The sequence below is a fragment of the Ylistrum balloti genome, unplaced genomic scaffold (assembly GCF_031769215.1).
Source record: "Ylistrum balloti isolate Yb309-2 unplaced genomic scaffold, AGI_CSIRO_Ybal_v1 Utg370366, whole genome shotgun sequence".
In the NCBI taxonomy this organism is placed as follows: Eukaryota; Metazoa; Mollusca; class Bivalvia; order Pectinida; family Pectinidae; genus Ylistrum; species Ylistrum balloti.
The window spans coordinates 287,560-299,823 of NW_026782258.1; the positions used below are offsets into that span (position 1 = coordinate 287,560).

The window sequence follows — 12,264 nt, forward strand, 5'->3', positions numbered from 1 at the left end:
GTTTTTGAGTGGAAGGTGTTGTTTAAGATGAAGGTATGGTGAGGGAAATGAATTATTAGTTAGAGGAAGGAATTGTATTTGAAGGAGGGGAAGAAGTTGCTGTTTATTGGAAAGGATGGTGTTAGGTGGGTGAGGGGAACGAAATATTAGTGAGGAGAGGTAACGGTTTTTTAGGAGGAACAGATTGTAGTCGAAGGGAAGGAGTTGTGATATGTGACGGGAATGAATTATTATTATGGGGGAATGGTTTTAAAGGGAAGAGATTGCTGGTGAGGGGAAGGGATAGTGATGTGAGGATTGTCAATAGTTAATATTGATCTGAAATTTAGAGATGTTATCAAGTTTATTACAGCGTCTTAACACAAAGGGGGAAATGCACTCTTATCTATGATCCAGTATTATCTTCACGTTTGTGTGGGCATGGGCGTATGTTGTGCTTTTTTTTAAATAACATATTTCAGAAATGTATATTTAATATTATAAATCTGTACATTATATGTGATTAAAATGTTTACAAACAAAACACTCAATGTAGAATAACATATTATGTGTTACTCTGTTGATTTTTGACAATACATTCGTTACAATAGCTCATCGTTTAAAACCATTGTTTTTATAAACATGATAAAAACCTATTACTGAAGCTCACTGTCTGTTTGTTATCTGTTACTTGATGTATGATTTCAAGAACCTTTTTTCGCTCTGTTTTATTATTATTCTTTAAAGATTCTGATAGATTTTACAATTATTTTCACACTCCTCGGGATATTTAAATTCTGGATTGTATGTATACATACAAATATACCTAAATAACAACGGTCAGGCGATAGGTTTCAATGAAGTAAGTACACTTTTACACATGTAGTGTTAATATTAGAATCATATTATAATTACGTCAAGTTTCCTTTTAGTATTTTATTCAACATTTCATATTTTATTATTCCCGAACTTGAGGGCTGTAATGCATATTACAGCAACACCTTTTATGCACGATACCAACACATTGCACTAAAGTGTACAGAACTATCTAATCCTAGAGGGAACAATGAAACCGTGTATCAGCTGGCATTAACACTATACTATATAAACAGTTATCAGTACACAGGTATAATATTGTAAGGTGACCAGTACGAATACCTGAGAAAATCATCGCTAATTACTAGATCTACTAATATATAACATACTTTAAAGATCATTGGATGATATCAAATTTATAAAACTGGATCTTAAACACTCTCAAAAAAAAAAAAAACTGTGACGTCTTTCTGGGTTTGGGTTTAGGACCATATGAATAACAGTGGTGTATGAAAGGGTTAAGGGGCCATGGTTAATAATCATGTTATCGCATAGCGTGGCAGTACCTATAAATAGCTTGCAGTATAGACACAATATACAATCTGTATCAAATCTAGGGGAGCCATTGGTACCAATTTAAACGACACTAAAAACAGTGTTATTCCACGGAATATACAATCATTTATGATAAGATATTAAACCTGATTTGTCTTCGTATGCATTTATTTTCTGTAGATTAATTCCGGTCATTATTATCAAACGGTTAAATTAATTATAATAATTTCGCAATACTTGATATCGAGCTTTGTCAATACTATATTTTAAATACATGCTCGCACAATTTTATGTCAAAAAGGGAGAAAAAAGTTATTATCTTTGTAATAGGTTATTAAAACGATCTTATAATTACGTTTTTTGAACTATTTCATTATCCAGAACAGTTTACCTAGTGAGATTATGTTCGTTCGTGCGTACCTATCTACAAAGAATTTACATGTCATGGTCTCTGAGCTACCGTTGATCAAAATTCTACGGGGAAATTAAAATTATTTTTCAAATGCATGTGCATTACATGTCTTCCGAGGACATATTACACACCAAGTACGATGATACACAATTTTCCCAAGTGTCAAACTGACCCAGAGAGGTATTTTCTTAAATGTAAATAATGCTATTTATAATTTTAATTTGCATCAATTTTTAATTATTTCTTTATTTCTTATTTATTCGTTTATTTATTCATTTAAAATCAGAATAAAATATTCCATTCCAAAGATTGGTCAATTTGTTTTCGCGACGTCAATAAGTACATGAAAAAAAATCAGATTTTTGTTTTTGATGTTTCAAGCTAATAATACTTAAAGCCCGGCTCCATGAGGACTAGATCCGACTGATCGAGACGATACACACTGTGGGTGTCTCTACAATAGTGCATTGTTATAGACCAGGCATTGTAACAACACAGAAGTCATATTTCTAAACAAACAAAATAGATACGGAAACCTGATATCTTAGCTAGGCAGAGATCATTCCAAATCTCCCTAACATCATACCGACTCCAGCATTTCGACTCAACGTTATATTGCGATGAGTACTTTGTATATATCAGAAAAAATGTAAATTATTTTTATTAATTTTGCATTGTGATGATATATCTGGAGTACCTACATCCTGAAAGATGCTGAAAAGGAATTACTTCCTGGAAGTGTGTATCCTTATCTGGTGTATTCACACGGTGTTGGGTGTGAAGAAAGGTAGGGTATAACAGTTTTATAACATAGCTAATTTTCTCCGTTATGATTGAAAAAATATGCCTATAAGTCAGAAATATTAATGGAGAGTGAAACGTTTTATGTCACAATCATAAGATAAATGCAATTACAACTATTATTTAAGATCTATTTTATAAAGACATTAAGGTTATATATCTGTATGTACTCAAAGCGTTAGTGAAGGATAAACATAGAACTTACACATAACAATATACATTAATACAGTAACAGTGAGCTATTGCAAAACTACAAGGACCAGATCAGGTAACCGTGAGTTAACATCACATGATATACAAGTTAAAATCTAATTAACAGAGAGTTAACATCACATGATATACAAGTTAAAATCTAACAGAGAGTTAACATAAGATAATATACAAGTGTGGATCTAGTTAACAGAGAGTTAACATAAGATAATATACAAGTGCGGATCAGTTAACAGAGAGTTAACATAAGATAATATACAAGTGCGAATCTAGTTAACAGAGAGTTAACATAAGATAATATACAAGTGAGGATCTAGTTAACAGAGAGTTAACATAAGATAATATACAAGTGAGGATCTAGTTAACAGAGAGTTAACATAAGATAATATACAAGTGAGGATCTAGTTAACAGAGAGCTAACATAAGATAATATACAAGTGAGGATCTAGTTAACAGAGAGTTTATATAAGATGATACACAAGTTCGGATCTTACTTACAGAAATTTAACATAATATGATGTACAAGTACGAATCTAGTTATCAGGGAGTGGAGTAATTCCAGTTAACAAAATCTTTAAAACGCTATCACAGGACGCCATGTACGTACCAATCCAGTTAGCGGAAAGTTAAGATAAAACTATAAAGTTTAACATACCAACTGGGATAGTGTAAACATACATCATATATGTAATAACTAAGTTTACCGAAAGTTTACACAGATACAATAGATCTACTTACAGCTAATTAACATAAAAAATAATTTACAGATAATAACAAAGATTTTATATAGTTATCACTTTCCTGACTTGAGCCGATCATTTCTGGTGAAGTATTAGTACATTGACAATTAATGTACACATTTTGATGAGTATCTCGATAATAGAAGGCATTTTTAAAGAGTATCTTTAAGATTTCTGTTTATGTTTTCTCTAAAAATGGATAAGAATTAACTGTCAATAATTTGATATTCAAGTCATTTAAAAGTCAACAATTTTTTAAAATTACAATAACTCCTATTTATCTCCTTTTGATTTATCGTTTTATCTCTTTATTTTCATTATGTTTCCTACGAATTTGAACTGGTAACAAAGCTTTAAATGTTTGTATGCAGGTTTATTGATAAAAAAGTTTTAAATCAAAGATTAAGCTGAGCTCACGTTCAATAAAGTCTCATACATGTTTGTTTCATTTCATTATTTTGCTATGCAGGGCACCACTACATGTAGTGTAAGACGGTCAAAAACTACAACACTGAGTAACACATATAATACTATTATGCATCATCATAATTTGATATCAGTGTTCTTTGACTTATGTTTAATATAAAATAAAAACTTCAATAAAAATACTACGGAATCATACGACTAAACCCTCCATAAACCCGAAAGCAAATTCATATCGGGTGAATGATAAACGAACTATATTTATATATTTTTTTTAGTATTTGAAAAGCGTGGTTTTTATTTAAGCGTGAATGACATTGCTTCATTGGAATTAAATAATCAGTTGAATTCAAAGGACATTGTAGTAGGTCTTTTCTTGAATTATTTGACTTAATATTTATGTTGATCTGTTGGCATTTTCTTGTTGTTTTTTCATATAGTTTACACTAAACATATACAGACTCCGTTTTGGGTTTTTTTCATCTAGTTTACACTAAACATATACAGACTCCGTTTTGGGTTTTTTTCATCTAGTTACACTAAACATATACAGACTCCGTTTTGGGTTTTTTTTCATCTAGTCTACACTAAACATATACAGACTCCGTTTTATGGACATAGCAATTAACTTGTGTTTTTATCATTTCCTGAATAGAAAGTGATAATGATATCAACATGAAAAGTCGGTATATCTACATAATACATATATTGTAAATGATTTGTAATAGGTAATGAGTTTTCCTTCGAGATCGGATAGATTTCCTAAACTTTGATGATTAAAATGTTATTGTGAAGAAATAACATACATATCAAAACGTTCTTATTGATTCCTAACAAAACTGAATTTGAAATGAAAAAAACCCGTTAATTATTAAATATATATATATATATATACAGAAACACAAGAAAATATCAACATGTCAACATAATCATAATTCAAACCCAACAAAACAATTACAAATCATGAACAAAAGAAATATATATACTGAGACTCCTGAAAAAGTACCAGGCGATTAAGACCAACTTCAAGAAGGACACTGTATTGAGCAGTTTAGTTCATTGTTTAGCACTACTGTATCCGACTCCAAATTTGTGTTAAAAGGTGCTATCCACATGTGTGTCTTTTGTACAACCTTTAACATGTATACTTGCATAACTGCGCTATGCTTTTTCATCGTAACGTATATATATTCTATGATGACATCAGCATTTACATGTAGTGTCTATGATGTATCGCTGTAAATGGGACGATTAAAGTCCCATTCATTACGCCGTTGTCGGATATCGGGGGTAGTATGCCAGTACGTGACAGACCTTGTCAGTTACTTTGTTGTTAATAATATCTGTATTGAACCAGGTGCTACATATACAACCTTCCAGCACGGGAAATTATCAGAGACTGAATGGAAATACATTCCTGCCAATCTAGAATTGTCTTCGTTATATGTACGACATTGCTAGTGACTGCATATAATACATGGTTAGCACGGACGTGATATCTGTAATTCTATAGGAATGGCTGTTACAGGTATATTGGTGAGAATTGTCGGGAAATTATGGAAATATTCCTTCAATGTGAACATTGTTGGTGGTTTTATAGAGAAATGATTTTTTTATCAGGGTGAAAATTGTTTAGGAAAGCAAACTTAAGTAGTGCTATTTACTAGTGTGGCTTTCTGTACTACTTCTAATCTGAAGATGCTGAAAACAGGAGCAAGCAAGTTTTAAAGATAAGACTTATATGGGTACTCTAGATTAAAGGCAAATACACGAAATGCAACACACTCAAAAATGAGAACAAGGGCAGTATCAACGCACACTAGAACATTCTAACGAGCGTTTGGTTCCATATCACTCAAGTAAATAAATTGTTGGGTTTTTTAAAAAAAATAGATTTCAACAAAACCAACATTCTGAGTTATCGTAATAAAAAATGTGAAGTGAGCAAATATTTGTTATTTATATAAAGCAGATAAAAACATGTAGAGGTAAAGACAAATAATATATAAAAACTATATTTCCAAACTATTATCTAGTACACTCTGCTTAAATATATATCTTTATACATTACTGAAAGTATGAATGGTTCTTTTATATATTGCTGGAAGTGCTTGATGCTCGTTAGTTTGCCTTTTGGTTCCGTTGTTGTATACATTGTCCTCATTTTAGAACGTGACATTACTTACCTGAATAGTCGAGGTTTACATGGAATATGTCGTAGATGAAGCAAACTACGCTTTCTCTTTCGGAAGGCCTGGTCTTAATCTTCTTATACTTTTTCTGGAGTCTCCTTGTAAATTTTTCGTTTGTTCATATGTTGCCCTAATTTCATTGAATTAGAGTTTAGATTATGTTGACACGGCATCAAATTCAACCATTTTAGTCAATTGATTTCTATGTCTTTTAAGAACTGGAAAGATAGATGGCATGAAAGCATAAATAGAAGAGAAGATTGAGAAGAAGTACGTGCACGTGTATTTGTCCGGGAATAACAATTCTTGCAAAGTAGACGTGTCAGTTCACAATAAGGAAAAAAGAAATACTTTTGATAGAGATGCTGTAATAGATATTAAATTAGTAACGTTTGTTATCGTAGCAAAAGTACAGAGAGTGTATGTAATGTTTAACATAATATAGATTCTGACAATTAGTATGACTTGTACTTGCACATGTGATTTGCGACATTCAATTCATCTCAATAACTCCTCAAGTTGTTAACACGTGTCCATATAAACAATGGGTCGTTTTTTGAGGGGTTGGTTTCTGACAAAACTTTTTTTTAATGATCTTTGTTAGAGAATTGTTTATACTACGAAATAGGCTAAAATTGATATGATATACAATCATAAATCATATCGGGGATGGAAAGGTATTAAAATTACTCATTACATCTATACAGAACCCCCTGTACCACGAACCTGTATCATAATACCGTCGTAACATGCTTGTAGGTATTGGACTGGTTTCTTTCTGTCGTCTCTTTACTTGATAGTCCATCGAAAATTGTCTTTAAAATTTATCTGTAAAAACGCTAGCACAATATTGTCATAGTTTGCTGGCTTGCGTTGCAATGCATTTTATTTTAAAGAGTGTACAAATAACACAAGTGAATAGCTCGCACATTCCATTACAAATTAGGAATACAGTACAGACAGATAATATACTGCATCATACTACTGTTTCGTCCTTCAAGGTCACGTCACTGTTAAGGGCAGGCATCACCAAGGTCAACATCAGCAGGAGATTTGCAATATTTCATTTAGAACTATGGGAGGAGCTAGTTGTAAAAAAAACTGGAGATAAGGGACATCAGGTTACCAAGAAAAATATCAATAAGATAGTAATCCCTCTTGTGGTAGCCTTACACTATTTGGGGTTGTTGACTATCGTGTCAGACTAGGGCCGTATTTTTCCAAATGTTGCCACAAAAATCTCAACATTTTCTAATTATTTCCATGTGTTACTTTTCTCAAAAAGTTTCGAAAATGCGAGGCTGCAAAATAAAAAGCGACGATTTTCTTAAGTAATTGGCACTTTTTCGACACAGCAAAGCGAATAAATTATCAAAAAAAGAAATGACAAAAGATAGTTATTAAACTCTTAAATCAGCCAACGACAATGTGGTCATATCGGAGCGATAACATAACATTTAAAATGTAACGTGTGGAATGACACTGTGTGGCAAAGTGATAAGGTAAAGGTACTCATTATAGTAGAGAACTCCTCTGAACACCTTGGTTGTAGTAAAAGAAAACCTTTTTGCTAAAAAGTGTTTTCTCGTAGTCTTGTAAACATTTTCGATACAACTATCATCGAGACAAGTCTCGAAATTGGGGATTTTCCAGTATGAGTATGTAGTAACGACAAAGGATCTATGATCCTTTCATATGAAAAGCATTATAAAATTAGAAGGGCTGATAGATTTTGCGGACTGAAATTGCGATATAAAAACGAGTGAATTATATGCGTCGAATCAATAAGATCAAAAGAACAAGCAACTGAAAATCTGAAACTACCCAAAGCTAGAACGACAATTACGTAAAACGTTTCAGTTTCACAATCTTTCATATTACGGTTTTGGTGCTTGTTGTGAACTGCGTTCATACTATCCCACCAGTCGTGAAGTGAATGCACACCTAGTAACTGTTCTGCTACTACTATAGACGTCGTTGAATGATTGTGCTCCTAGCAAATGTTGTCCATCAACTGCATTCATATTGTCGTGAACATCGTCAAAAAGACGTCCAACCTCTTATGTAAACAAAGCATTTTATTGAATAGAAATATTCCCTTAGCAGCTTGGACTGGATTGCTAATGGATGATAATGACAATAAAATCATGCATCATTTTGATATGATAATAAGCGGGTATGCGGAGAGTGTGGATGATCATCAATTCCGATAATTACGGATAAAGTAATATGTATTTAATATCATTTTATCCAATTCCAGATGTGGTTTTCGTCGTTGACAAGTCAGGTAGCATAAGTCAGACGGACTTCAACATAGGAATTGATTTCCTCAAAGATATTGTCTCCGCCTTGACCATTGGTACAGGCGATGTCCAGGTATCTGTGGTCAGTTTCTCCGATACTTACAGTGAGGAATTTGACCTTGATGATCACACGAGTCAGACAGCCCTTTTAAACGCTCTTGAGGGTCTCAAATCGTCCATAACTACAAATGGAGGTACCTTCACAGCCGACGCTTTGAATTATGTTCAAAGTACTTCATTCACAAATGCCAAAGGAGTGAGGTCGGACGCAGATCCCATAGTAATTGTAATGACGGATGGACTATCTCAGAATACAGCAAACACTTTAACAGCCGCTAACCTGATCCGGAGTTCTATAACAAACAGTATCATCTATGCAATCGGTATAGGAGATGACCTCAGCTCTACCACAGCAGAGCTTCAGTACATTGCTAGTGACCCGGACACTGATAATGTCTTATATGTCACATATTTTGTGTATATTTGCAACATTGTCCCAAATATTGCTGTAAAAATAGGTAAGTGAGATTATCTTAGATATTAGTATGAATTAACTTCGTCCTACACACCCGACCATTAATATAAGATACATATTTGTCAGATTGTGGTCCATATACTAACCACAAACACGCACATGTTTTGCCAAACAATTTTCAATTAAGGAAACATTATACAAAATTTTGTGGCTTATTAATACTAACTTACAATTTTCACATATCCAACACATCGTTATATGGAAAGGTATATATACCAATGCACGTGCTCAGACTGTACATGTATCGTACGTACGCACTTACCATAGCCGGTTCACTCTTACGATAGTAATTTTGTTCTCAGAAAATGTACATCAAGAAACAAGACTGAACAAACCACCCGGCTGATTTTTTCATAATTTAACAAGACAATTATGGTCAGTATTACTACCACAGTAAGCTAAATGTATCATTACATTTGTCGTTCATTCTCCTTTCCTTGGTGGTAACCTTCCAGCTTCCTCTGCTGAAGGAATAAAAACAATACCTGTGAATGAGTGGTAACGTTATGATGATATTCCACTTCCACAAACATCCAATATATTCAAGAAAGACGTACACCAATGTTAATGTACTATACACATATTTTTTTCTTTCCAGATTCATCAGTGTCTTTATCTGTAGCTGGCGATTGTGCACAAACGACAACGACCGTGTTTGTCGGAAAGGGAGGAGCGACAACAACGACAACTACAACTACTACAGCGGCAACAAATGGTGCTAGTGAAGAGGGGTCTGACGGGGTGTACATAGGCGATGATGACGGTAAGTATTGTATTCTTCCGGCAATGTTAAGTAAGCTCTGAGCTGTAAGAAATCATGTCTGGATAACAACATATAGCATTACCAATCAACCTAATTCCATGATGGCTTGTTCGCGTTTCCCTCACAGTAACACAATACCCCTACAAATGATCACAGCAACATTTTAGAGTTGATTTACCAGAATATTAAAAGGATGGATGCATCCAGTTATCAACGCATAACAGAGCCATGATATCTTAGAATTATTTTACAATTCTGCAGAAAAAATATCTATTTTATTGGTTTTATTTGGCTCCTTGAACAGCCGAAGTAGTAATTAGTTACCTCACCTAACAACATACTGGAGGCCCATTGCATGCCATTCGGAACCACACATAACGGGTAGCCTTCACCTGAGTTTACGTGGGCTTAGCCACATTTACTCTTTAGTAACCCGTACTCTGGAAGTTTTTAAAAAAGCTTTTGTGATCATTTTGTTGGCTCTGTATTTCGTACTATTCCTTGAAGATGACACTGCGATTATCGCCGGCGTCACGACATCAGTCGGGTTGGCGGCAGTATCGGCTGCGGGAGCAGGCATGATCTACAGGTACAAGAAGGGACTAGGACCCTGTAACAGGCAAGTATTATATATTTCAGCGGTACACGGCAGGCAAGCTACATTCTAGATACTATAACTAATATCTATATAGTTAACGGGATGTTGTGTTCCAGTGTAGCACACCATACTCTACTGCCAATGAACAGATCTGTGAACAATGGTTTTACAATTCATTTACTGATTAACAGTAAACAACAAGACCATATACATAATGTTTACAACAAATATACAAAATAAACGTACCTTCAATAGAAACAGACGTGATATATCATCACTTTTAGTCTACTTCATTATTTGACATTATAGGAAATTGATACTTCAGGCTAGTGTAATCATGTTGAAATTTATGCCACGTGCATAAACTTTATCATTTTTTGTGATTATTTTGTTGTTTTATTTACAGCAAGGTTTCTTCTGGCACGAAAATTGCGTGGACCTGAAAGGTTGTCATCCTCACGATTATTATTCACATCACGAATTCTCATATCAATACAGTGGAGTGGAAATAGTTATCATCGTACAGCAGAATGTAACGTCAATGTCTAATTAGGCATTTTAGTTTGTTTTAATTACGTACATTTATATTACAATACAGCAAAATTATTATAGTATTATAGTTCTAGGTTAGATCGTAGATTGACTGGACTATATAAAGAAAATTGTATGACTTTATAGTTCTGGAAGATTAGTTACACGACATCCACCGAGCACCTGCCAATAGTGTTGTCAACATGTACCAAACACGGAATGGTTTCTTAAAATTAATAAGTTTTCACAAGATAATGATTTTTATAGAGAGGAGCAAAATTCATTAAGATAATAGTTAAGAAAAGCAATGTAAAACACGTTTTAGATGGTTATGTACAATTATTGGTAGATCATCAGTATGTGACACGAATTATCTTTGAAATATTGTTACCCGATACGGTGTATCAAGGACACCATACTTCTCCTAATCCCCAGCTAGGCCTAGTTTGTGACGTTTCCAATGGTTTGAAATGAAGCGGTTTTTTCTTCCCAGATATAAAGGTCTTGTCGCTCTGTTATTAAATATCATTCTTGATCTTACCTTTAAAATATTGTCGCTGTATATATTGATAATATAGTGTCTTGCATTCTGTCCACTATTTTGTGATAATCTACAATCGGATGTCTCGACGAACGATTAGACGAGGTGATGTCTATTTCATTCATCAGCTGTTCAATTGCTAGAATGCCACTAGGTACCGCGAACACAAAACTTCGTGTATTCTTACTTCTTGATGAGTAAAATTTAACGCAAATGTCCAACGAAGGTGAATTCTTTCAGGGAAAATAATTCTTTGATATTTAAGATATGTATCAATTTACAATACTCTCTGTCTCTACAAGCTTATAAACCATTTTTTCAATTGTTATCATTAAATGGTAATCAGCAACTTCGTTGATTTTGCTTTTATTCACACAGACGAACAGACAGAAACGGACAGTTTACTTTGTACACTGACCGTACAATGAAAGGAGTGAAGAAAAGACTTTCTATTTCAATAGCGAACAGCCTTCAGATCACTGAAATTAAAGCCTGAAAACGTAACATTACCATTGCAGTAGCCATATAATGCGGAAGTGTATTAGGTTCACTTGAAAATATATTTTACTGTATTGCGAAAATATCTGACCTGCGGTTTACAACCATATTTATCCTGCAACTGTCGCTGCTATTGTTGAAATACACCATTTCATACATTTCCATACATATTTTTGCTGTATCCAGCCGTAACAGGAAAAAAAATTCTTTTTAGCACGTGCGTCAATTGACAAAATTACTTTCTGAATTTACTTTAAAATTACTTTAAACAATATAAAAAGCTGTTGAAATAAGCGATTTTTTATTTCGTGATGAACAAGTTTATTTATAAAATTAACAAAATCGCTGTCACATCCGTTAAAATTTG

General features: G+C 33.5%; 1 protein-coding gene across 1 annotated transcript in view; it reads left to right on the forward strand.

The window, feature by feature from the left end:
- LOC132553902 (mucin-2-like) overlaps nt 1-10,770 on the forward strand; it is a 45,297-nt gene extending 34,527 nt beyond the window's left edge. Inside the window, exons 7-10 of the mRNA XM_060218192.1 lie at nt 8,389-8,949; nt 9,565-9,729; nt 10,237-10,348; nt 10,734-10,770. Coding sequence (XP_060074175.1) covers nt 8,389-8,949; nt 9,565-9,729; nt 10,237-10,348; nt 10,734-10,770 — 875 coding nt within the window. The remainder of the gene's footprint in view (nt 1-8,388; nt 8,950-9,564; nt 9,730-10,236; nt 10,349-10,733) is intronic.
- The last annotated feature ends 1,494 nt before the right edge of the window (nt 10,771-12,264 follow it).